This window comes from Notothenia rossii (assembly GCF_949606895.1).
Source record: "Notothenia rossii genome assembly, chromosome: 2".
Classification (NCBI taxonomy): domain Eukaryota; kingdom Metazoa; phylum Chordata; class Actinopteri; order Perciformes; family Nototheniidae; genus Notothenia; species Notothenia rossii.
The window spans coordinates 3,291,213-3,318,712 of record NC_136904.1 but is presented as its reverse complement, the minus strand read 5'-3'; the positions used below and the strand labels follow the sequence as shown (position 1 = coordinate 3,318,712).

The following is a 27,500-nucleotide window of genomic DNA, read 5'->3' as shown; positions in this document are numbered from 1 at the left end:
TGCTGTAACCCCCCCCCCCCCCCCTGTAGGGGGTAAGGTACGTTTATTTATAGCACACATTTTCAGACACATTTCAGACACAGACTCAATTGAAAGTGCTTTACATCAACATTAACACTTCATAAGAAGACAACAGAAAGGAACACAATACATAAACAGCTTCATGAAAACCAGGCATAAAGGAGATGTTTAATAGTTTAAAAACAACATTGTAAATACAGTAGGTGTACCGTAGACAGACAATATATAGTGTAAAAGTTATAAAAACTACAAAAGACCACCCGGGCACGTTTTATTTGATCAGCAAATTAAAGAACAATACAGGAAAATCCTAAAATGTTTTTATGATCAAACAAATGGGAATAGTTCATTTGTTGGGGACTGTTTTTTAAATCCACAATTAGTTCTCTTTTTAATATTATTGGCAGCAAACCAGTGTGTGTCGCCCAGTGTTCATTACTGCTGCGTTGCCCATTGGACGGGGAGATGCTGCCTTCAGGGTCCAACGCAAATACATCATCTTTCCCAGCTTGTTCAGCCGCAGTGTGCTAATAAGGACCAGGGGCCTCATGTATAACGCCGTGCGTAGGATTCACGTGGGAAGGTTGCTTACGTAGTAGAAATCCGAAAAATAGGTCCATACATTTTGCGCCACTTTTCAATTCACCAAACATTGCGTACCGGCGAGGAAAGTGCGTATGGCACTTCCTACGCCGGTTTCCCTTTATACATCACAACCGACTCGAAATGCGGTGCAGCTTTTGCGGGCTTCACGTAACGCCCATGTTTGCCTATAAATGCTCAAAGAAACGCCCATTCATTCATTCATTCTGACTGACTTTATGAAGAAGATCGCAGGAAATGACGACAGCTAAAAAAAACATCTCACACCGTGTCAGATTTTGATTATTTTGGGGAGGTGGAGATCAATCATATTGTTTGGTGGATGCAGTTTGAACCAGAGTAGCAGCATGGAGGTCGGATCGTCAACAAAATAAATAAATAAGTGATCCGAAAAAGGATAATGTCAAAAAGAATACACACAGCCTTCCTCAGGCAGTGTGTTTGTACCGGAGACAGGAGACCCCCCCCCCCTTGATGAGAAACTGTAAGAAATGATCGGGGGATCCCTCCGGAGTGGAGTCATGACGGCTGGATCTGAATTATGTTTTTGCATTTGGCGGTTTATGTCCCAGCTGTCGATCAGCTGTGCGCAGCGTCTCCACTGCAGCCTGTGCATCTCAACCCCCCCCCCCCCCCCTCCGCAGCAACTCTATATCCACCAGCTAAAGGAAACACAACTAATGTGTTGTGTTATATTAGCTGTAGGCCTACAATTTACCACATATGGTGCTCTTAGTTTCCAGACCTCCTGTGTTTTACGAGTGACTTATCAAGTCTTGGCAAACGGCATAAAACACGATTAAACGTGGTAGTATATAAAACCATGCTCGTATCTACAACCTATAGAAATGCAAAACGGCGTCAGTTTAGACGTAATTCTGTCCTCCTGCTCACCGCATAATTTATGAGAAAACATTTCATAACATTAACACAACATATTCGAGGTGGTTTTAAATAACATATCCGTATTTATTTATTTCTCCCAGTTATGTTTCTGTGTGCACTGAGGAGTCTCAAACAGGCGTTTGTTAAATCATTTAAAGATTGGCTGTAATCAATGTTTGAAAATGAATTCTTCATATATGATAAATGAGAGGTAACATTTATTTATGGTATTATTTCCACATATTTCTCTCCATTCTTCCTTCTGCCAACTGTGTCGCGGTTTCTCGTCTCTCCCGTTTTTGTGCTTAGTGCGTACGCATGGGTCAGAGTTTGCGTGGAGGACCGCATGTTTTCTAGTCAAGTTAGTATTTTATAAATCGCAAACATTGCGTAGAAACTGCCGTTCGCCATTTTTTGAGCGTATATCCCTTTATAAATGAGGCCCCTGGACACTCTCCAGGTAGACCCTGCACAGTTTAAAGTAATGACAGTTGTTGCTTTGTGCAGCGTTTCCCCCCCGAGGCTTCTCATTCAGAGCGAGATGTTTGCAGAGATCTGAGGAGCTGCTCTCTAACGAAACATCTGTCAGCAGCTGGTTAGCTCACGCATGTTTTACTGTTTTATATGAAAGTCAATATCCATTTAAACACATCTGAGGATCTGGGATGCGCATACTTTATAGGTTTTGTTGCCATTTTTAATGTTGTTGCAGCCCTATTTCTAATATGTATGCATAAACACGCAGCTATATGGTGCACGGCTGGATAATAATCACTATCATTTGCTTTGACACAAACACACAGTTGTATTTAAAAGGGTCTAAACTCACGATGCTAACACTTACTCTAAACCAGGGCGGGAACTAACATTCATTTGTTATTAATTCATTTTTAGCTGAATAAAATGAGGGCAGCTCAGGCAGCGCCGCCACACACACACATATCTCTGTTGATATGATTATATATGTGAGTCTTTGGTGTCGGAGAGGAGAAGACTCTACAACTCTTCACCCTTCATTAAAGGGAACTGAGAACTATGTGCAATATAAATACCATCATTACAAAACACTCTCTGCTATATAACATGTGCAATATTAATAATAATGCTCTATAATAACGTGCCTTATGTGTCCGTCTGTTTCCTGCAGTTATTTAATTGCATTGTTAGTGTACCGTTCTACTATTGTGCTGCTCTGTTGTCCTATTTTATCTGATGATACGATGCGATCTGAATCTGAGCTATGCTTCATGCCTCAGGAAACCATGTTAGCGGTTCTAGACCAGGTTGAGTCGGGGGCCAGGCTGGGGCCAGCTATTCTCTGAGAGGGCCACAATACATGCAGGATCGAAAAGACAAAGACAGTATGAAGTAATTGCGCATAAGAAAACAATACAGTTATTGGTACACATATTTATTTCAGATACTTCGGCCCAATCCCAAACCACTTCCTCGACCCTACCCCTCCGTGACGGAGTGAACTCCGTCTGTAGCCACACTCGCAGCTCAACGAGGCTCCCTCCTGTCAGGTGGAGGGAGTAAATACAGCAGCAAGCTTTGGGACGGACTCCCCTCTCTCCGGCAGAAACAGGAAATGCCGTAACTGTATGTAACAACGGTTTCAAATCAGCATCTCTTTGACAAAAAGTTTAAATGAATAACTCAACTAAAATTCCAAACATCTTTCATTGTGTTTCAAAGCTCTTTAGTTTTAAACCTGATGTTTATAAGCTTCTTAGTTTTTGGAACGGTCTGTAAATATACACAACTTTATAATAAAATGCACACATTTACCTTTTTCTAGACTAAACACAGGTATGATCCTAAGTTAAAAACATATGAGGTTATCATGAGGTTTTTAACATCGCAGTTTATCAGTGGATGTTCGCTGGAACTACTTGTAAACAGCGTGTTTCCTGATGGACACACACAGCGTGACTCCGGTCAGGTAGAGACCGGTCTCAAGTCAGCACCGAAGCAGACTCGCTGTTTGAGGGCTTGATAGCCCACTCCCCCTCCACACCGCTCCACACTCGTTGCTTTGGAACAGCCCTCAATATGGCGGACTCCCCGCGTGAACGCACAAACGGAGGGGTAGGGTGTAGGGGGCGGTTTGTGAATGGGCCTTAGTTACAGTCTTCACGCTCTAATGGGTCCGACTAGAATAATACATAGCGTTAGTTCCGCCTATTCCGTCAGCAAAGAAATCGTTTAATCGTAAACTTTTCATTTTCAGGGGGGGCCAAAGCCCCCCCCCTGCCCCTAGAACCGCCCCTGCATATCATGTAAACACAGAGTAGGAGTGAAGGTTTTCTCCAGGTGTTTGTTTAACGGCGTCAGGAAGTGTGTGAGCGTCAGGATTACACTTCAGAGGCGGCACAGGTTATTTATTAAACCAGGACGTTTGTGTAGAGGAGTTTAAATGTGGGTTAGTCACTGTTTAACAAAAGGGCTTCCAGTTTAACGAGAGGAAATACTGTCTGAATGTTTAACCAACGATGAACACGAAATGTTTTGGGGTCAACAAAGCAGATCTGGGCTTCAGCATGAGGGTTGCCCCTAACACGCTAACGCAATGAAACGCTCAGACACTGATTTAATGAGAGATATCTTCTTTTGTCTGTCCAGTATCCAAAGATATTCACTTTAATATGATATTCAACAGAGACAAGTAACAACGTATGCAAATCTGAGATAAAAAAACTGCCAGATTTGCATAAAAAGTCATGTTTACCGAGTACTGTTTAACAAAAAGGTGTTCAGGTAAATGAAAGGAACTAGTGTGTGAATGTTTAACCTTCACTTTAATATGATATACAGAGAAAAGCTAAATATATGCAAATCTGAGATATAAAAATGTCCATCATTAAAATCCATTCATCCATTCCTTCTCTTTACCCGTCCACATGTTCCATACCTCAATGAAGCATACGTTTACTGTGCTGTATTTCTTTACCAATATATTCTTTATTTGGTGGTCTTCATCGTGTCCCAAAGGAAATGGATGGTATCAAGAAACCAGACTAACTTGTAAGTTGCCTTTCCAAATGTCAAAAAACGAAATCCCTGCAGCTCTGTTTTGGTTCCTACAGTTTGGTCGATATGCTCTTTAAAGCTGGACGTTCCCCGCGTTGTTAAACAGTCGCAGGTTTCATTGGTTTAGAGTGCCCAAAGCTCTGCTGCTTCACACCGGATCCAAACACGTCCCGAAGCCTTTTGACATTCCTCGGTTTCACGGACTGACGGGCTGTAAGGTGACACCGCTGCTCTCCTGCTTCTGCTCCCATCGGTCTGACGGAGAGGAAGGAGAAGGGGCTGAAATCAGAGCTGGGAGGTGGAGGAGTTTCTGTTTGTGGACGAGGAAGAGGAGGAGGAGGAAGAGGAGGAGGAGGAGGAAGGAAAGGAGTGTGAAGAACTGGGACTAAAGTATTTGAGAAAAGAGAATAGAGCCGTGGATTGTTTGTCTGAGAAAGAGAAGGACTGGCTGAACCTGGACGTATGAGCACGTGTTGAGATCGACCTGGAAAGGGAATGTGAACTCAGGACGTCAGAGAAAAGGTTGGTTTGAGTTCCCTGAAGCCTCTCGTGTTTCTGCTTTAGAGAACCTTTGATTTCATACACTTTTAAAGTAAGAAGGAGTCAGACGGCTGTGAGCAATAGGAGCAGGAAGAGCTGAAGTTGGACTTGTGAGCACATGTTTAGATCGAAGCAGGAGAGAACACAGGGCAAAGGTCTCTGAGCTCTGTGTGTGTGAGCTTCCTGAAGCTTTGGGTGTTTCTGCTGTCGTGTACGTTTGAGTTCCTGCAGACTTAAAGACAGAGGAGGAAGAGGAGGAAGAGGAGGGGGGATGACATGTGTGTTTGTAGAACAGTTATGGGGTCAAATAACTCAAGCTAAATGCACGTAAAGTATCAGAAGTGCAGGTACTTGCAGGATGCAGAATATCTCTTCTCACAGGAGTATATCGTAGGATGTTATTGTTGAATAAAGTAAAGTATTAGTATCTTTGTGAGCACGTGTTTAGATCCACGCAGGAGAGAACACGGGGCAACGGTCTCTGAGCTTTATGTGTGTGTGTTTCCTGAAGCTTTTAGTGTTTCTGCTGTTTGAGTTCCTGCAGACTTAAAGACTGTGAGGAAGAGGAGGAAGAGGAGGAAGAGGAGGAGGGATGGAATGTGTGTGTGTCAGCAGTGGAGCTCTGATGTGTTCGTAGATCAGCTGTGGAGCTCTGATGTGTTCGTAGATCAGCTGTGGAGCTCTGATGTGTTCGTAGATCAGCTGTGGAGCTCTGATGTGTTTGTAGATCAGCTGTGGGGTCAAATAACTCAAGCAAAATGCACGTAAAGTACCAGGAGTGCAGGTACTTGCCGTGAGAGAATATTGTTACGACTGAATAAACGGGTTTGAACTCAAATGCACGACTCACACAGGTTTGAACAAAATAGGTTTATTCAAACCAAAGCTCTACTTCAGTGGTATAAAAAACTAAATGACTCTTAACGAGGAAAAACACCAGGAGCATGAATAAAGAAATACTCAGACAAGACGTGGCTCAAAGCTCTGTATTCCTGGCCTGCGTAGTTTGTCACAAGAAAGGAAACGAACTGGCACAGGACAAAGGGAGACGAGGACAATGAATACACCAGGTAATGGGGAACAGGGGCGGGGGCGACAATCACAGGAGTGGGAGACACACAAGGAAGGGAGGTCAGAGTATCTGAAACCAGAGGGAAGGTCACGATTCAAAAATAAAGGGGAAAATCACGAGACAAAAACACTTCAATAAACTAATATAACTTGCGAGAGATGACAGTTATCTCTTTTCACAGGAGTATATTGTAGCAGCGACGTGCAGTCAGGGGAGGCAGGGGAAGCAGAGCCTCACCTGTCATACTCCGAGTCCAATGTAACGGAAAAACAACTAAAGAAAAACGAAATAGTAATAATAATAAAATGTCTCCACTGATCTGTGATGTAAATGTGCTTTCTGTATTATTCCAATCGCTTTTTAAAGTCAAAATCAGCAAATTGGCCGAGCTCCGCTACAACTACATGGGAGCGAAGAGGAGTGAGGCAGGGACGAGCTCTGCCTCTCGTAAGCCCACAGTAACTGGCTGGAGCGCCGGCTTTAATGTAGCGCAGGCACTTATTTTGTGAGCACGCTCAAGCCAGTTACTGTGGGGTGAGGTGAGGCACAGATGAGCTCTGCCTCACCTCAGAATGTGTCACCCCACAGAAACTGGCTGGAAAGCGGGCCCTAAGCGCATGCCTGTTACCATCTCACTGTAGGTCACACATGTAATGTTTGTAGATCCCTTTATTACATTTATCCTCGCCATCCATAGTCTCTAAATAACTTATTTCGCATATATGATATTTAGGCTCGCTGGTCTCATCATATAACGGCAATGAAAAAAGCAGCAGGGGAGGCAGCCATAACCTCTGCCGCACTGAAGGGGGCGCACGTGAGCCCACAGGTTCTTGTTGCTACTGTTATTCTACGCAGAGACGAGACGCAAACAACAAACTAGACTTTTGAAACTACAGGAAGATAAGGAGGACTTTTACAAAAAACTAATAGAGATTGTTGTCCAGAAGGAGAGCATGGACTTCATCTTCAAGTCAAGGTAAGACCACAATTGTAATGAAAATGGGATCTTACTAAGAAAGAACAATCCAATATTTAGATGTTGGGTATCCTTTTGTTGAACGGTCTGTTTAAAATGAATGGAAGCATCAGACTAAAAAAGCTTTTGAAAATAACCGAATATTTTGATTAAGGTCAAAATATAATATTTGTAAATCTGACTCTGAAAGAGTCAGTGCCTCACCAGCCATGAAGCTCACCGCACGTCACTGTATTGTAGGATATTATTGTAGAATAAGGTCATATATTAGTGTCTATAATAACCCAAGTGTTTCAATCTTGTAGGATTTCATGTTAATCCTATTTAAATCCTTTTACTAAAATGCTGTGTGGAGTGTAACGGTTCACAAACATTTTGGTTCGGTAGTAGGCTACCTCAGTTTTTAGGTCACGGTTCGGTACGTTTTCGGTACAGCAGAAAAAATTATCACAAAACATAACATATATATATATATTTTTTAATTATTGTTAAACTGTGAATATTCTCTCAAATAAATACAAAATATAATAAAATAAACATTGAGGTGCAGCATTTCGATGAACTAAAATAATCTGTATTTGAACTGTACTGTACTCGTACCTAAGCAGCCAGTTTGACATTAGGACTTGCTTGTCATTGTATTTTTTTTTAAAGAAAGATGAACTTGTCCACATTGCTTGCCGAAAGGGCAGATCTGCTGGCACTAACAATGTCTCCTGCTGTGGAGAACACCCTCTCTAGGGACAGAGGTAGCAGATACAGCCAAGTAGCTCTTTGCTAACATGGCAACATAAAGATATTTGGCGTTTGTAATAGCTTTGGCTCGGTCTGAACTTGTTGCTAAATGCACCTTGGTTGCTGATTGGCTAATGGTTACACAAGACAAAACATCGTTATGACATCATAAAGTGACCAAAATCTGATCAGCTCATTTTCAGACAGGTTTTTATAGAAATGGATCAAAAAGAGAGAGAATCTTTGTTCCTGAAACTTTCAGAGTCTCTTTCCACAGAGGGGACACATGTTGACGTAGAAGAGACATGAAGAAGAAGGGACACATGTGGATGTAGAAGAGACATGAAGAAGAGGGGACACATGTTGAAGTAGAAGAGACATGAAGAAGAGGGGACACATGTTGATGTAGAAGAGACATGAAGAAGAGGGGACACATGTTGAAGTAGAAGAGACATGAAGAAGAGGGGACACATGTTGATTTAGAAGAGACATGAAGAAGAGGGGACACATGTTGAAGTAGAAGAGACATGAAGAAGAGGGGACACATGTTGATGTAGAAGAGACATGAAGAAGAGGGGACACATGTTGATGTAGAAGAGACATGGAGAAGAGGGGACACATGTTGATGTAGAAGAGACATGAAGAAGAGGGGACACATGTTGATGTAGAAGAGACATAAAGAAGAGGGGACACATGTTGAAGTAGAAGAGACATGAAGAAGAGGGGACACATGTTGATGTAGAAGAGACATGAGGAAGAGGGGACACATGCTGATGTAGAAGAGACATGAAGAAGAGGGGACACATGTTGAAGTAGAAGAGACATGAAGAAGAGGGGACACATGTTGATGTAGAAGAGACATGAAGAAGAGGGGACACATGTTGATGTAGAAGAGACATGAAGAAGAGGGGACACATGTTGATGTAGAGGAGACATGAAGAAGAGGGGACACATGTTGATGTAGGAGAGACATGAAGAAGAGGGGACACATGTTGATGTAGGAGAGACATGAAGAAGAGGGGACACATGTTGATGTAGGAGAGACATGAAGAAGAGGGGACACATGTTGATGTAGGAGAGACATGAAGAAGAGGGGACACATGTTGATGTAGAGGAGACATGAAGAAGAGGGGACACATGTTGATGTAGGAGAGACATGAAGAAGAGGGGACACATGTTGATGTAGAAGAGACATGAAGAAGAGGGGACACATGTTGAAGTAGAAGACACATGAAGAAGAGGGGACACATGTTGAAGTAGAAGAGACATGAAGAAGAGGGGACACATGTTGAAGTAGAAGACACATGAAGAAGAGGGGACACATGTTGAAGTAGAAGAGACATGAAGAAGAGGGGACACATGTTGAAGTAGAAGAGACATTGAGAAGAGGGGACACATGTTGATGTAGAAGAGACATGAAGAAGAGGGGACACATGTTGAAGTAGAAGAGACATGAAGAAGAGGGGACACATGTTGAAGTAGAAGAGACATGAAGAAGTGGATGTTGAAGAATAGGGGACCTTTAATATGTTCAGGTTTTCAGATATTTGTCTCCACTTCATTTCATTACAGCGTCAGCGTATTTCTTTTGTTTTAGAAACAGGAACTCTATCGGCTTTGGTTGATATGTTATACTTCTCTAGTAGGACTTCATCTCAGTGAGTGTCGTGGAGTTTTTAAAATGCTCTGAGCAGCACAAATGAAACCGTGTTGACCTTTATTATATCGGGGGGGTTCTGAGGTCGTTATTTCCAAACCTCGGTGCAACATCAGCCGAGTGACACGACACACACAATAATAACAATAATGATGCACCAATGTCTCTGAATGCTGTTTCCAGACTCTCATTTATTATATTTTGGCAGCCCTATTTCTAATATCTATTCATATACTTTGCAAATACGTATTATTTCCCCCAAATAAATATGGCTTAACACGCAGGTATATTATGTAAGGCTGCATTAAAACCCTTATCAGTTACTTTAAAACACTGCTAACACTAACTCTGAACCAGGATGGAAACTAACCATTATTTGTGTTATTGATTCATATTTTCTGAATACAAATCTGAATAAATAGTAAAAAATCCACCGAAAAGTCCAAAGTGATGTCTTTCAATGTCTGCTTCTGTCTCTCCAAATCCAACATATATGCAGTTCTGTATTTTAAAGAGAGCTCAGAACAATACACATATTTTATTATTTTAAAAGTATTTGTCTCATACTTCTATTAACTTTTTTTGTACATCATATTGTACTAATTTCTTGTAAATATTATTTTTATTTTTCACATTTTATAGCAAATAGTTTTTACTTTTTCTTATTATATTTCTATATTTGCTCCTTTTTTTACAGCTTAATTCCTCGTCTGTGTTTATGTGCGCACCGTCTTAATCTAAATCCTTGTACATGTTAACCTGCTGTGCAATAAACATGTCAGATAAAGCAGGTGTGTGTGTGTATGTGGCCTAGCATTACTATCCTTGTGGGGACTGGCTTCCCTTATGGGGACAAAATGGAGGTCCCCATGAGGGGAATCATTAATTTTAGGTTAGGCATGTGTTGGTTATGGTTAAGGTTAGGATAAGTCTCCAGGTAATGCATGTAAGTCAATGTAATGTCCCCTGAAGTGATGTATACATGGTGTGTGTGTGTGTGTATGTGTGTGTGTGTGTGTGTGTGTGTGTGTGTGTGTGTGTGTGTGTGTGTGTGTGTGTGTGTGTGTGTGTGTGTGTGTGTGTGTGTGTGTGTGTGTGTGTGTGTGTGTGTGTGTGTGTGTGTGTGTGTGTGTGTGTGTGTGTGTGTGTGTGTGTGTGTGTGTGTGTGTGTGTGTGTGTGTGTGTGTGTGTGTGTGTGTGTGTGTGTGTGTGTGTGTGTGTGTGTTAGCTTCCCTAGAGAAAGTGGTGAATAACTCATAGTATGTAAAGAGATTTGAGGGGTCGGGAAAACCTGATAAGGACATGTATAAGTACAGAATATTTAATTAACGTGTGACATATAACATCATACAACGAGGATCAAAGCCGACTAACTCTTGCAGCTCTTGTTACACATGTCTTCATCTAATTGACTTTAATAAATCCAGATACATGCAGTGTATTTCTTCGAGCAGCAGTGGATACGTGGTTTGTGCAGAGAGTGAAATAGGTCCTGGTTCCTCAGACAGAGAGTATCATTGTGATTCCTGTGAGAGTGAAGGCTGCTGGGAAATGAAATGAAAAGGTCGTCCGGTCACTAATCCCACCTCAGCTTACTCTGATAAACACAAAGAAACACACACACACACACACACACACACACACACACACACACACACACACACACACACACACACACACGTCACCTCAGTGGATTAAGTCGAGCTCGCCTCTCTGACCTGCAGGAATCAAAAATCACAAGAACCTAAACTCAAATAAAACGCGGGAGAGATTATGTTTTCCTGTTGTCCTGTTCTCCGTTTCTCACGCATTGATAGCTTTGTGTAGATATTAAAAACAAGGTGTTTTCGCGTGTAATTGGTAAACAAATCTGCCAATAGAACAAGTGAACATTTGCTTGGTAAGATCTCTTGAAATAAGATGGGATATTTAGATGAATCACATCTTGTAATTAGCTGGGAAAACGTATTTTGATTTTTTTTACCAGGATCAGGAAATGTTGTGTTACAAAATAAGCTATTTCTGTGGTTAGTTGGTGATTTTCCAATAAGAATGTATATTTATGAAATCAAATTGAGTTTTTTTCCTGAGACAAGATGATCCCAAATACCACAGCAGCTTAAACACCTTAAAAACAAAGGTATATTGTCTTCAAACCAGACCCTATATCTCACTGCATTGCTACCTCTTAAGTTATTATGTTTAATATCAAGTGTAAAGACATATTCGGTCTAGAAATTACACAAATATAACTGGCAAGATTTCACGTTTTTCCAGTGTGTGTTTATATTTCTTGAACTTAAAATACGAGAAATCCCATCGAGGTGCTGCCGTAGGGGTCGGCCTCAATTTAGTTGACACTGCGTACAGTAACACTGAGTGTGAAAGGGACAGAGTGTAATACAGGGTGAAGTCAACACCCAAATGTAAACAGTGATTATGTTCTTTATACACACACACACACACACACACACACACACACACACACACACACACACACACACACACACACACACATGCGTCAGTTTCCCAGAAGCCTTCATGTTTCCTCTGGAGGAATGTGAGCGGTGTGAAAACACACTCATAGGAAAACATGAAAACTCTAATGTGACACTCGCCTGCCAGGCATGAAGGAAGGAGCTTACATTAACAGATGAGAAGACGTTAATTAGATTACCGTGTGTGTGTGTGTGTGTGTGTGTGTGTGTGTGTGTGTGTGTGTGTGTGTGTGTGTGTGTGTGTGTGTGTGTGTGTGTGTGTGTGTGTGTGTGTGTGTGTGTGTGTGTGTGTGTGTGTGTGTGTGTGTGTGTGTGTGTGTGTGTGTGTGTGTGTGTGTGTGTGTGTGTGTGTGTGTGTGTGTGTGTGTGTGTGTGTGTGTGTGTGTGTGTGTGTGTGTGTGTGTGTGTGTGTGTGTGTGTGTGTGTGTGTGTGTGTGTGTGTGTGTGTGTGTGTGTGTGTGTGTGTGGGTGGGTGGGTGGGTGGGTGGGTGGGTGGGTGTGTGTGACACGACAGTTTGTTTACAGCGGATTGTCTTTATGACACTTCCATAGAAAACAGAATCATCTTCAATGTCATAGAGATGCACAGCTGTGTGTTTGCTGACAAACACTTATAAACAGACATCATATATTTATAAAATTATGTTTTAATATAGACATAGAGGCTCTTCCTCTTCTATACTTTTGGTTTGAAATACACAAAACATACAAAAAAATCTATTAACGGAGAGCGAGGTGTGAGTGTGATGTATGCATGTGTGTGTGTGATTGTTTGGCTACACTTGTGAGGACCAAGTATAAATTCAAAAGACATGTTTTTGTGTAAGAAAAATACGACTTGTGAGGACCAATAATTGAGAAAACAACCCGTTCTGTGAGGACATTTTTGATTGTGTTTGTTTTTGTGTCTTAGTTTGGGTGTGAGTGAGTGTGTGTTTGTTTGTGTGCATGTATCTCTGTGTTACTTTGAGAGTGTGTGTGTCCTTGTCTGTGTGTGTGGGTTTTAGTGTGTGTGTGTGTGTGTGTGTGTGTGTGTGTGTGTGTGTGTGTGTGTGTGTGTGTGTGTGTGTGTGTGTGTGTGTGTTTTAGCACGGTGTTGAGTGTGTGTGTGTGTGTGTGTGTGTGTGTGTGTGTGTGTGTGTGTGTGTGTGTGTTTTAGCACGGTGTTGAGTGTGTTTGTGTGTGCAGGTTTGTTTTGCTGACTCGTGAGGACCATGCATTGAGAAACAACCTGTTATGTGAGGACATTTTTGATTGTGTGTGTTTATGTGTCTTAGTCTTTGTTTGTTTTTGTTCATATAGCTCTGTCTTACTGTGAGAGTGTGTGTGTCCTTGTTTGTGTGTGAATGTCTTAGCATGTTGGTGAGAGTGCAAATCTGTTTGTGTGAGTGTCTAAGTGTATGTGTTATTGCGTGCATGTAAAAGTGTGTATTTATGCATGTATGTTTGTCTTGCTAACTTGTGAGAACCAAACATTTAGAAACAACCCGTTCTTTGAGAATATATTTGAGTGTGTGTGTTTTTGTGTCTTAGTTTGTGTGTGTGTGAGTATGTGCTTGTTTTTGTTCATGTATCTGTCTTAATGTGAGAGTGTGTGTCCTTGTCTGTGTGTGTGTTGGTTTTAGGGTGTGTGTGAGTGTATTTGCATGTTATTCAGAGTGAGTATTTGTGTGTGCTTGTGTTTTGCTTGCATTTAAAAGTTTCTGTTTGTTTGTATGTTTGTTTCGCTAACTTGTGAGGACCGAGCATTGAGAAACAACCCGTTCTGTGAGGACATTTTAGATTTTGTGTGTTTTTGTGTCTTAGTGTGAGTGTGTGTGTGTGTGTGTGTGTGTGTGTGTGTGTGGGTCAGTGAGGTCAGCAGAGAGTGAGTGGAGTTGATTACTCGTCTCTTATCTCCGCCCTGCTCTAATGCAGGAAGCGTCCTCTGATTATTCCCATCATCAGGACTATCTCCGATGTGATTAGCTCGGCGCTAAAAAGCCCTTCAGTTTAAATGGGGGCCGCGGCCGCTTGTCCAAAGCTCTGCTCTCAGCTCTTAATTGCATTATCATATGTTCGTCCTGCGGAGGAAACACTCCCCGCAGGTATCACCCCGGGAACCAGGGAAGTGATCTCTTTGTCACAAGCTTTCTTTAGACTTTCCTCTTCAGCGTCTAACTTTAAAAGCTTATTCTGCACGATGTTTACCAGCCAAACAGTGCAAACCTTTCAATAGCAATGTCAGCAAATCAATCACTAGAAAATATGTGTTTTAATCCGTTAGAGTTAGGTTAACAGTCTGAGGTTTGAAGAAATACTCTTTATTGCTTTGTGCAACCCACATTTTGGCACAAAGCTCTTGTTGTTCACCAAAGAACCACATTTCACATTTAACAACGGTTCAACTTTAAAAGCTTATTCTGCACGATGTTTACCAGCCAAACAGAGTGCAAACGTTTCAAGGGCAATGTCAGCAAATAAATCTGTGAAAAATATGAGTTTCAATCCGTTAGAGTTAGGATAACAGTCTGAGGCTTCAAGAAATACTCTTGGTTGGTGTCCAACCCACATTTTGGCTCAAATCTCCTGTTTTTCACCAACGAACCACATTTCACATTTAAGAACTGTTCAGATTTTTAAGAAGAAGGTGAACTTGGACTGAAAGGTTGAAACTGAAAAGACTCAGATTCTCCAAGTTTCATACAACTCAGGCCAGTAGTTTATCTGTAATTATGCTAAAGCATCAACAAACTCAGCCGTAAAAAAAACACTTTTAAATGGCAATATCCAAATGTACGGAGGCCACAACTGTTGAAAAAAACAACATTGCCACCTTTAGCTTAGCGGCGGTGACGTGAAGTCATGTGACCGTGCTTTAGTTCCTTTATAGCCCAACATTAGCCACCTTTAGCTTAGCGGCGGTGACGTGAAGTCATGTGACCGTGCTTTAGTTCCTTTATAGTCCAACATTAGCCACCTTTAGCTTAGCGGTGGTGACGTGAAGTCATGTGACCGTGCTTTAGTTCCTTTATAGCCCAACATTAGCCACCTTTAGCTTAGTGGTGGTGACGTGAAGTCATGTGACCGTGCTGTAGTTCCTTTATAGTCCAACATTAGCCACCTTTAGCTTAGCGGTGGTGACGTGAAGTCATGTGACCGGGCTGTAGTTCCTTTATAGCCCAACATTAGCCTCCTTTAGCTTAGCGGTGGTGACGTGAAGTCATGTGACCATGCTTTAGTTCCTTTATAGCCCAACATTAGCCGCCTTTAGCTTAGCGGTGGTGACGTGAAGTCATGTGACCGTGCTGTAGTTCCTTTATAGTCCAACATTAGCCACCTTTAGCTTAGCGGTGGTGACGTGAAGTCATGTGACCGTGCTGTAGTTCCTTTATAGCCCAACATTAGCCTCCTTTAGCTTAGCGGTGGTGACGTGAAGTCATGTGACCATGCTTTAGTTCCTTTATAGCCCAACATTAGCCGCCTTTAGCTTAGCGGTGGTGACGTGAAGTCATGTGACCGTGCTTTAGTTCCTTTATAGCCCAACATTAGCCGCCTTTAGCTTAGCGGTGGTGACGTGAAGTCATGTGACCGTGCGGTAGTTGCTTTAGCCTGCACCACTCTTGGCTTTGTCACCTTACATTCTGTTGCTGCTTAGTATTGTGGGACAGCATTATCTCCTTTCTGTTCCTAAAGGATTGTCCAGTGTTACAGGAGGCATTGAAGCTCCTTTCCTAAAGTGTTAAACAGCTCTTATAATGGCGGACACTTTCAGGTCTGTTCACCCCGTGATGAACCTTCCTGAGAGAAAGAAAGTGGGACACTAAGCCTGGTCTTTATGCATTAAACACTCTCTCAGCTCCACATGTTTCAGAGACGCCTTCCCTTTCAGCGGTCTCTGTTATTTTCTCATTTACCGCCATCAGTGGGAGTTATTTGCTGCGTCCCCCCTGCTGCTCTGCGTCCCCCCTTATCTCAGCCTGGGTTATATGAAGCAGGAACGCTGCCTTCCTCCCCCTCACATCGGAGGGTTTTTGTTTTACGGCTACAATTAGAGCCCACAAGTGTAAGCATTTCGTGCAGCTCCTGCAGAATTAAAGCGTCCTTAGTGTCGCTCTCTTCATATCCTCGCTGGCTTTATGAGAGGCCAAAACACCTCCACATCACTGAACGCCTGCACCATATTTACTCCCTGCACTCTCTCCTTTTCTGCACTTATATCTGCCCTTTATGCCCACATTTTATTCCCTAAATGTCAAATCTTTCCTCGCCTCATCTCCTCTTTTTCAGTTGTATTTGCTTCACCTTCTTTACTTTTCTGTCATATTCCTCCAGTGCTTTCCAATCTTCTTACTTACTGTCATTTCCAAGCCAGTGTTTCTCATAGCTTTTTGGATAATGCAAACCATTTGAATATCTTCAGTTCCCCCCGAACAGCGGTTTACCATTTTGGTTGGAAAACTAAAACGAAAGGCTGACATGCACAGAATAATTCAGTGCCATCAGAGTCTGATTTACTTAACAGCAAGTTTGGAACTAGAAAATATTGAATTCTTTATTTCAAATGTTAAGAATCCATCACTAAATCCATGGCAAACCCTTTTTTTGACATCATACTACAAAACTAAGACACACAGAAACATGCATTTAGCTTCAATAGATGCAGTTCGTTGCAGGTTATTGTCTTCTGGGTTTTGGGATGTATTTAATTAGAAATATTGTTTTTTCTTTTTTACTTCTTCATTTTGTCAGCAGTGAGAAAAACAAGCTTGTTTCTCTGTGTTTGTAGCTGTATTTAGTTTTAGAGACAAGAGCTTTCTTTCTATGCTTTTAATCTGTATATAGTGAGAAGCATTGGCTTCCTTCTCCTTCTTTACTTTGTGTTGTCAGCAGTGAGACACAGTTTCTATTTCACTTCTTCTCAATTTTTCAGCTGAATATATTTAGGAACATGAGCTTTTTTTGTTTTTGTTGTGTTTGGTGAGAAACTTTAGATTATTTTTCATTCTGCTATCCGGGCTTTCAGCTCAACATGACCTTCATTTTCACTCTTACTGTATCTCTGTGCTGTCAGCAGGGAGAAACATGACTTTTCAATTATTTTCTGGGTCTTCTGCTGTATTTCAATTTTTAAAAACCTGGGTTTCCTTCTCGTGCAGTTCTCAAAAGTTTTTGTTCTTTACTTCTTTCTGCAATATTTCAGCTGTGCTTGTTGAGAACGACTGCATTTGAAATATGAGATTTACATTTAAAATATTGCCTTTTCAACCTTATTTTTGCATGCAGTTCGCAGTATCCCTAAAGTGGTATAAGTACCTCAGTTTGAGAAACAGTGCTCTAAGCATTTCCTCCTCCTCCTCTTCCTCACATATCTTCATCCCTCCTCTCTTTTCTTCCTCTCAGCACCTCTTAACGACGTACGGCGAATGCATCAGCCGCACTAATTAACTCATAAATCATCTCAGAGCTCTCACAAAGTTTAGGAGTGGATTTCAGCTTGAATCCACATCTACTAGAAATGATCAAAAACGAGACACTTTGATACCTTGCTGTTAACAAGAAGCTACATGTCATAAAACGATTATTAACTATTACGTAAAGCAACACATAATTAACAAAATGAGTTTCTGAAAAGGCAGTACACATCAGCTAGAGAGAACTCTTTAAAGTACATACACTACATACTGATATACACCTGAACATCAGCAGGAGAGGACTCTTTAAAATAGAGACACTACATACTGATATATACCTGAACATCAGCAGGAGAGGACTCTTTAAAGTAGAGACACTACATACTGGTATACACCTGAGCATCAGCAGGAGAGGACTCTTTAAAATAGAGACACTACATACTGATATACACCTGAACATCAGCAGGAGAGGACTCTTTAAAGTAGAGACAATACATACTGATATACACCTGAGCATCAGCAGGAGAGGACTCTTTAAAATAGAGACACTACATACTGATATACACCTGAACATCAGCAGGAGAGGACTCTTTAAAGTAGAGACACTACATACTGATATACACCTGAACATCAGCAGGAGAGGACTCTTTAAAGTAGAGACACTACATACTGATATACACCTGAACATCAGCAGGAGAGGACTCTTTAAAATAGAGACACTACATACTGATATACACCTGAACATCAGCAGGAGAGAACTCTTTAAAGTACATACACTACATACTGATATACACCTGAACATCCGCAGGAGAGGACTCTTTAAAGTAGAGACATTACATACTGATATACATCTGAACATCAGCAGGAGAGGACTCTTTAAAGTAGAGACACTACATACTGATATACACCTGAACATCAGCAGGAGAGGACTCTTTAAAGTAGAGACACTACATACTGATATACACCTGATCATCAGCAGGAGAGGACTCTTTAAAGTAGAGACACTAGATACTGATATACACCTGAACATCAGCAGGAGAGGACTCTTTAAAGTAGAGACACTACATACTGATATACACCTGAACATCAGCAGGAGAGGACTCTTTAAAGTAGAGACACTACATACTGATATACACCTGAACATCAACAGGAGAGGACTCTTTAAAGTAGAGACACTACATACTGATATACACCTGAACATCAGCAGGAGAGGACTCTTTAAAGTAGAGACACTACATACTGATATACACCTGAACATCAGCAGGAGAGGACTCTTTAAAGTAGAGACACTACATACTGATATAAACCTGAACATCAGCAGGAGAGGACTCTTTAAAGTGGAGACACTACATACTGATATACACCTGAACATCAGCAGGAGAGGACTCTTTAAAGTAGAGACACTACATACTGATATACACCTGAACATTAGCAGGAGAGGACTCTTTAAAGTAGAGACACTACACACTGATATACACCTGAACATCAGCAGGAGAGGACTCTTTAAAGTAGAGACACTACATACTGATATATACCTGAACATCTGCAGGAGAGGACTCTTTAAAGTAGAGACACTACATACTGGTATACACCTGAGCATCAGCAGGAGAGGACTCCTTAAAATAGAGACACTACATACTGATATACACCTGAACATCAGCAGGAGAGGACTCTTTAAAGTAGAGACACTACATACTGATATACACCTGAACATCAGCAGGAGAAGACTCTTTAAAGTAGAGACATTACATACTGATATACACCTGAACATCAGCAGGAGAGGACTCTTTAAAGTAGAGACACTACATACTGATATACACCTGAACATCAGCAGGACTCTTTAAAGTAGAGACACTACATACTGATATACACCTGATCATCAGCAGGAGAGGACTCTTTAAAGTAGAGACACTACATACTGATATATACCTGAACATCTGCAGGAGAGGACTCTTTAAAGTAGAGACACTACATACTGGTATACACCTGAACATCAGCAGGAGAGAACTCTTTAAAGTAGAGACACTACATACTGATATACACCTGAACATTAGCAGGAGAGGACTCTTTAAAGTAGAGACACTACACACTGATATACACCTGAACATCAGCAGGAGAGGACTCTTTAAAGTAGAGACACTACACACTGATATACACCTGAACATCAGCAGGAGAGCACTCTTTAAATGGTTCTTCCACATAATGACGTCTGCAATGCTCAAAGGACCCTGAAGGATTATCTATTCTTGGATCTGCATCACCACAAGTTGATAAATTAAAGTTTGTCCCGAGGGTGGCATTAAGATCCAGGATCATTAAATTCAGAATGGATCTTCTTATATTCAGCAGCAGTGATCTCGGTATGAGTCTTCTCATTGCATTTTGTTATGTATTTCGTCTATATGCATATAACTGTCTTTCTACTAATGGAAGAGTTTTGGACGGTAGTCGCGTGTAAAATATACAAAGTACAGACTTGAAGTCACAACAAAAAGGTTTCATCTTTTGAGGATTATGAATATTTTATTAACATGAAAGTGTTTCAAGAAATGTCAGAAAGTTGCTTCAGGGTTTCTTCAAACAGGAAGTAGGACAGGAGATCTGAGGTTTGTTTTTGTTTGTATTCCTGCTGTTTGCTTGCAGTTAAAGGTGACTTTGAGGAAGCTTTTTTAGAAACAGAAACAGAGCATTTACTAGAAAGATCTTCACCAACATCCTGCAGCCGATGACTGACATTTGGGAAGTTATTTATTGCCGGAGTATTTGTTCTTCGTTGTGTTTGAACTGTTCCTCTGTTTGAAACCGAAGACAGGAAGTGAAGGTTATTCCTCTTCCTCCTTCATCTCGACTTTAGACGGTTTTTGTTTCACCTCTGAAGGTCGGCTGTGTTAAGTCTTCTTTTTCCCTCGCTGTGTGCTTTTTAAATTATACACACTTTATCCAAACACACGGCCGGTAAACAGGGTTTGTTTTGTCCATCGAGGTTGTTGTTTATCAGTTTATTGAAGCACAGTACACGTCATAATCGAGACAGGATGTGATGTTGGTTTTTCACAGCATTTGTTGTTCCTTTAGAATAATGGGTAGCGCTTTATTTTGGAAAAAGAAAAGTGTTTCTAATCAAATTGAACAGTCAGCTGAACATACAAACATTTGAAATATGCAATAATTTACCTCCTTTTCACAAAATGCTGTTTTCAAATAAATAGAGTAGTTGCTTTTCCCTGATTTAAGATTATGTAAACACATCAGCTTGGACTCTGAGAAACTGGGATGGACATATCTCACAATTTTCTATCCATAAATAGAGGTAATAACCGTCAGATAAATCCATAACATTAGTAAAAGTGTGAAATTAAAACGTTGTTGCACCATGCCAGTTGCTGTTGCAAAACTGTATTTGAATGAAGAAGAAAATCTGTCTGAAAGCATGTTGTTGTCAAACTGCAGCTAATAATAGCTTCCTTGCTAATGTATTTTTGTGTCATTTATTTATTATTATTTAATGTTTGGTTCAATGCCACCTCGCTGTCTATCCTTGGTTTATACACGTCATGGATTATATTCAATACAACAACAAATATCCCAAATTATTCACGTTGTTATTCTAGTTTGGAGGCTAAATAAGCATCTTTGTAAATGTAAAGAAAGGGAAATGTCATTATATCTGACATTTTAAACCAGACACCAGTTTATATTTAAGCAATAGCTCACTTCAGGCCGTGGTATATGCTCATTATATCACAGCTGTGATATAATGAGCATATATCACGGCCTGAAGTGAGCTATTGCTTTTATAAAATGGTTACCAAGTGTGGCAATATGAAAGAAAAATACACACTCTAATTGAAATAGTTTTTATTAGTAAATAATGATGTTCAAAATAAAATAGTCCCTCCGTTGCCTTCTGCACGAAACATAATGCGAGGTGGTTGCTATGCAACAACACTAACAGCTAGCGAACATATTAGACAGAGAGCGTTGATCCATTATTTGGCTGTTTATTTACATTAATGTGTATGTTGCTGTTTATTGTGCATCCACTGAAAAACTGTCCAGCATCAGTAGCATGGCTTACGTGGTCACTTGTATAGGTTGAGGTTGTTCGAGGCTGTTGCTTGGCGTGGCGAGAATATTGCTCCACTTTCTCCGGTCCCCGAGATTGGGCTTCCAGTAGCTCTGGAGAGAGCTTTCGCACCTGTGGCCACTAACGGTCATAATTTCTCTGCTTTGTTTCAAGACCCGCATCAGAAAGCTTTTGAATGGTGGTACTTTTCCAGTTGGTCTACCTGCTCTTCACGTAGCTCTGCATGTCGTCGTTTAGGTGCTTTTCTTTTGGTGATAGGCACTGCTCAATCCACTCCTCCATACTATAGTAAGACCCCCCCGGAGGTCGAAGTTAATCTTAAATGTTTCCATTTTATGCTTTGTGAGTTTGTTTCGTAACGGAAGAAATTTAAATATATTTATAAAAACTGACAAGTCAAATCAAATCTGATTGGTCGATAGCGTTTTTGCGGACCTCTTCGATTACAGATTTGAAAACATCGTTGCTTGCTTTAAAAGTAGCACAATTCATTATGTTAAAGCTTGGAAAGTATCTAGATATCCCTGCCCTAATGCCAAAGGAACTGCACACTGAAGTTTTGGCGTTTGATGTCTATGTCTGGAACGCTGCGTCAAAAAGGAGGGCTTCTGCCCCGTTACTTCTCCGCTGCTTTCTTGTTCCAGTTTGAAAAGTCTCAGGCGCGGAGGGATACTGACTTGTTGTGAAAAGTAATTTACAATTCTACCCATGGTATACGCTCAGTATATCACGGCTAAGAACCAATCAGATTGCTTGATTTGACTTGTCCGTTTTATAATTTTCCATATACACCATGATAGTTGCAGCACATATTCTCAGGCTGAAGTGTGCCAGTATTTATCCAAAAAATCAGACATAAAAGTAATATATTTTCGTTGTTTCTGCTCCTCAGTGCTGTACACACTTTGTTGTGAGTGTTTCCTTCAGGCTTGTGTCTCATTAAAGAAGGATTAATGAATCACTTTGGAAAACAAAAGCTCTAATCGGGCTCAACACAGGAGGGGGTTGGTGGGGGAGTTTACAAAGCAGCTTGTTCAGGCGTTTCACAGTTTCCGTGTCTGAATGTTACGAATGTGACGCTTATTGACTCCCTCTTTAAGCTCAGTTCTGCCTCATTAGACTCCAACAATTCAGGATCATTTGAAGTCCTTTTGAACAGTGACATCCACTACAGCCTGCAGCCAAACTGAGTTTTAAACAGTGTGCAAACGGCAGCTTTGCAAATAGCATGTATTCATGGGCGTAGGAAGCATCCTGCATGTGGGGGGGACATTTGCCAAGAGAGGTGGTGAAGTGATCATTATTTATTGAGCAGTATACTCTTTCACATTGAATCATAACGAGTCATACTGAATGTAAATACAACTGACTCTAAAGTAAGTCCCAGTCTGTGACATTGGACATTTTGAAGACTCAAAGTCCCAAGCAGTAGAATATTAGCTAGTCTATGTAATGTGCACAGAAAATAAATAGTTAACTGAATACTGGGATGGAAATGGCCTATAAGCACTCAGTAAAACATAAACACACACACAAATCTTCTGAATGATAAGAAGTATAATTAAAACACAATGCACATTACCATTTTGAGAGAGAGTACCTTAAAGAACTCAGAAAGTAATCTCTTATCGAACTGAGGCTCCAGTCAAACACACTGACTGCGTCTACATGGACATCATGGTGTTTACATGAGCACAGAGAGATCGGGTTATTCATGTTCCCTGTCTACATGATAAATACTAGTAACCTGGCATTTCGATGCCTTTTCTCATCTAAACTATTGAGTATTTGTATCTCTCTATCATGACATAAAGACGAAACTCCTCTCAAGAAGTGAGACGCCGCTTCCGCCATCTTTTTACTGATTAACTGCTACAGCTGAAGACTTACTTTCCTCTTCTTTGAATAAAATGTTCTTATGTCCATGTTGTCTGGGGGAGAAAACATATCAAACCAAGAGATCGTCAGCTTTGATTTTCGCTGTATTAACAATGTCCTGAACACTTGGTGTGTGTGCCTTACCTCCGCTACCGGCATCGCTTCACACAACAGATCTGAGCTGTCCAACTATGGCAACACTCCAATCTGCCTTGGTACAAAGCAGCCGTGAAAACATAGTACGGAGTTCCATTGATTTGGGCATTCTCTCAATAAGCAAGTGGAATGGATTTGATAATGAAGCACTGACACAGCGCTCTACAAAGAGAGGCGAGTGGATAGACCGATTCACGGACTTTCCACATGGTAAAAGTGGGGGGGTCTAAACTAATCATTTCAAAAAGTGGGGGGGACTTGTCCCACCCTCATATAATGGCTTCGACGCCCATGCATGTATTTAGTAGAATTGGACATTTTACACCACCAGTGATTTAGTGCCATCTCTAGCAGGTGGACAGTCGACTAACATGTGTTGCAGAGACTGAATAAAGTGTTCAAGAGTTTTACATAGGAACTGATATTAAACTAAAAACAGAAGTCCAAAAAACAATATGTCAAGTTACAGAAGTCAGATTGTATAGAAGTCTATAAGAACATTGCAATTGCTCAGTCTTTGTTAAATCAAAACTAGCTTGAAAGTGTTGACTTTGGATTAAATACACCTTTCTAATGTGTTGAATTCCTCTGGTTGCAAGAAGAAGTCAGATTGAATAGAAGTCTATGAACAAATGACTCTACTTCTCTCTTGATTGATTCCCTCAGTGAACATTTTCTTGATGAGTTCATAGTGTTCAGTGCATCATACGTTATCTTACACTTTTTCCAGAGAACATGTAGTATCTATTCCCTGAAACCCCGGGAAACTCCACTGCAGTAGAGTATTAACTAACTCTACTTCTTGCCAAAGGAAGTCAGATTGTATAGAAGTCTACGAGGAAATTAAGCTACTTTTCATTTACAAAAGAGACAAGTGTTAATAAAATCCAGACATTTGAAATCTAACGTCGGGTTCCAAGTGATTTAAATCGGACAGTTTTCTGACTCCATCGTTCTCTCTCTTCCAGATAAAAGGATGCTGCCGGGCCCTGAGGACGGACTGAGTCCCACCTGAACCCTCCCTCTCCTCTCCCCCCCTCCCTCAGACCCCCCCCCCACTCCCCTCCCATCATGCACCTGCTGTGCCGCGGCCGCCTGAAGCTGCTCGTGGCTTCGCTCACGGCCGGCGTGCTGCTCACCTGGCTCTACCTGCTGGCTGGGAACCTAGAGAGTGAGTACCTCCAGATTATAAATAATACCTCCATCTTGTTCGTTAAGAGATTTATGATGTGATAGTTGAATAGTTTCGGTTGCTGGAAGTGTGCTGAAGCAGTTAGATCTGACAAAAGGTACAGAAGCAGTTCAAACTGGCTGGATTATTGCTTTCTGGAGCTTTTATTTTGAAAAAACAATCCTAAACCTGAGCCTGTAACGTAACAGTAACTTTTTGGTGGCTTTTATTTAAAAAACTGTTCTCGTTCGTAGATTCCTGAGAGGATACAGTACCTCTATGGGGCTTTTATTTTGAAAACTGTTCTCGTTCGTAGATTCCTGAGAGGATACAGTACCTCTATGGGGCTTTTATTTTGAAAACTGTTCTCGTTTGTAGATTCCTGAGAGGATACAATACCTCTATGGGGCTTTTATTTTGAAAACTGTTCTCGTTCGTAGATTCCTGAGAGGATACAGTACCTCTATGGGGCTTTTATTTTGAAAAACAGGCCTGATATTGAGTTCCCTGAAAGGATATGAGAACTCTGTGACTTTTAATTTGATTAAATGATCAATGATGACACAGTTTCCCTCTGGGGATTTTCATTTTGAAATATAAGCCTAAACCTGAGATTCATGTAAAGATACAGTCAGTTTTTGGGGCTTTTATTTTGATATAAGCATCGTCCTGAACTTCCTGTAAGGATATAGTTTACTCTTTAAAGCTTTTATTTTGAAATAAATACTTGATATTGAGCTTCCTGTAAGGACACAGGCCGTTTCTCAATCTCGAGGATACTGGCTTCCAAGCCAATATTTCAAGGATACTACGTCATCGAGTGCCGCCGAAGTTTTGATCCAATCTCCAGCATACTTGGAATTCCACCGAGACCGCGTTCTTGGTTTGGGGGAAATTTCGAGACTGTACATGGGTAGACTTCGTATTCTTAAAATCCCCACAATGCTTTGCGCACGGACCAATTTCAAAAACCCTTGCGGAGAATGGCTGAACCGACGCAGCACACATTTAAATGTAAGTATGTAGTAGCCTAGAACATGTGTTGGTAAATATGTTACTTTGTTACATTTGTTATCACCAAAACTGTGTTCCGTGAAAGTAAAGCAAGTTCATAATTAGATAGACATCGTGAGGTATTTATTCTCGGTACAGTTTATGTTGAAACCGTTAGAGTGGCACACTTGTTAGCCTGTTCCATTCTTCTTCGTTTTCCGAAGCCGTGGCTTGGAAGCATACTTGCTTCGTTTCTGAAGGAAGTGACTTGGAAGTACGCGACTACCAAGCCAGCATCCTGGAGATTGAGAAACGGCCAGTGTAACTCTATGGGGCTTTTATTCTGAAAAACATCTCGCTCTCTAAGCAATCTGTAACTATCAATTTACTTTCTGGAGCTTTTATTTTGAAAAACATGCCTTCCAGTAAAGATACAGTTGGCCCATGGTGGTTTTATTTTGAAAAACAAATAAGGGCTCATCCCGAGCTTCTTTTATTGCTACAAAAACTCTATAGGGCTATTATTTTGAAGAACCAAGTCTCATTCTTAGCTTCCTGTAAGGATACATTTTCTCTTTATATATAAATGTATTATTCCAGGTATTTCTTCAGTACATTATGAGAGGCTATGCTTTTTCATGGAGATTAAAAATACATTCAGGTTTACTATAGAGCCAAATAAATCTAAGCAGCAGGAACAGAGAGCCTCAATTATGAGACATTTCCCGCAATTTAGCTTAAATTAAAGCTTCGGATCGGACCATTGAGTTCAATTTTGAAACAGCAAGCTCATTTTCTGTTCAGTTTGATTTTGGTTACAGCAGCGGAATAAAAGATATTTCCTGGAAGTGCTTTAATTTGCATGTCACACTAGTTTCTTATCTTGCGTCATATGAAACTAGAATCAAATATATTAGACACCATAAAACAACGTATATTAAAGTCATATCTAAAAACAAGCTAGACTTCCAGGCAGCGTGAAATGATCCCTGTGAAGTCGAGAAACAGATTTGTGATAATTCCTTCTTAGTTTTGGGGGGAATATATTCACAAACAGGAGACTGGATTTGAAGCTTTTTGTCTCCTCTCTTTTTCTTTTAGTCTGACTCTTTTAGGAATGAATGACAAAGCTTTCTGTCAGTACTGCTGGCACTTAATTTGAACATTTAAGCATTTCTTTCTGCTTTCAAGGTTTCAAAATAATACAAAGTTGTTATGACTGGGGCACACAAGTAAATTATAGGACTCAAAGGGACGACTCCAGACAAAAAGGACATAGTAAACAAGGACTCCAAAAAATTACTTACTAAATACTAACTTAAACTCACTCTAGCACAGATATCAACTGGCTGACAAATCACAAATAACGTAAAGCTCGGTTCGAAACGATCTGGCACTGGGCACAGATAAAACACAGATTAAATACACACACAAGGGGCTCTACAGGTGCAAACCATAAAGGCGGGGCAGGTCATCAGGTCAGTGAAAACACACACGGGTAGGAGTCGAACCAAGCCCCCAGGAAGTGCGCCGGACTCTGAGGAAAATATTCGCTGTGTCCAAACGGCGGTACTGCAACTTCCGTATCAGTCCGTGACATCCCTCGGCCCGGAAAGACTTTTCCATTGACTAACATCGGGAAACAGACGTCTGTAAATCGTTGGTTAATTTTTTTTTTACCAAATAAGCTACTCAGTATGAACATTTGTATAGCCCTTATTAAAAACATTCGCTCCTCAAGTTGTAAAATGTGCTAATAACGTTATTCTGAGAGTTATTTTCCTCGGCATTATGAACGC

At 40.9% G+C, this 27,500-nt stretch overlaps 1 protein-coding gene across 4 annotated transcripts in view; it reads left to right on the top strand.

Annotated features, from left to right (window-relative positions):
* large2 (LARGE xylosyl- and glucuronyltransferase 2) overlaps positions 1–27,500 on the top strand; it is a 108,248-nt gene that overhangs the window by 37,645 nt on the left and 43,103 nt on the right. For 3 of the 4 annotated variants that reach the window (XM_079663715.1, XM_079663716.1, XM_079663713.1), the window contains one exon: positions 24,506–24,708. In XM_079663715.1, the coding sequence (XP_079519841.1) occupies positions 24,609–24,708 (100 nt within the window). In that variant the 5' untranslated portion in view covers positions 24,506–24,608. Of the gene's footprint in view, positions 1–4,266; positions 5,065–24,505; positions 24,709–27,500 lie in introns of those variants that run through there. The other variant, XM_079663714.1, reaches the window with a different exon arrangement.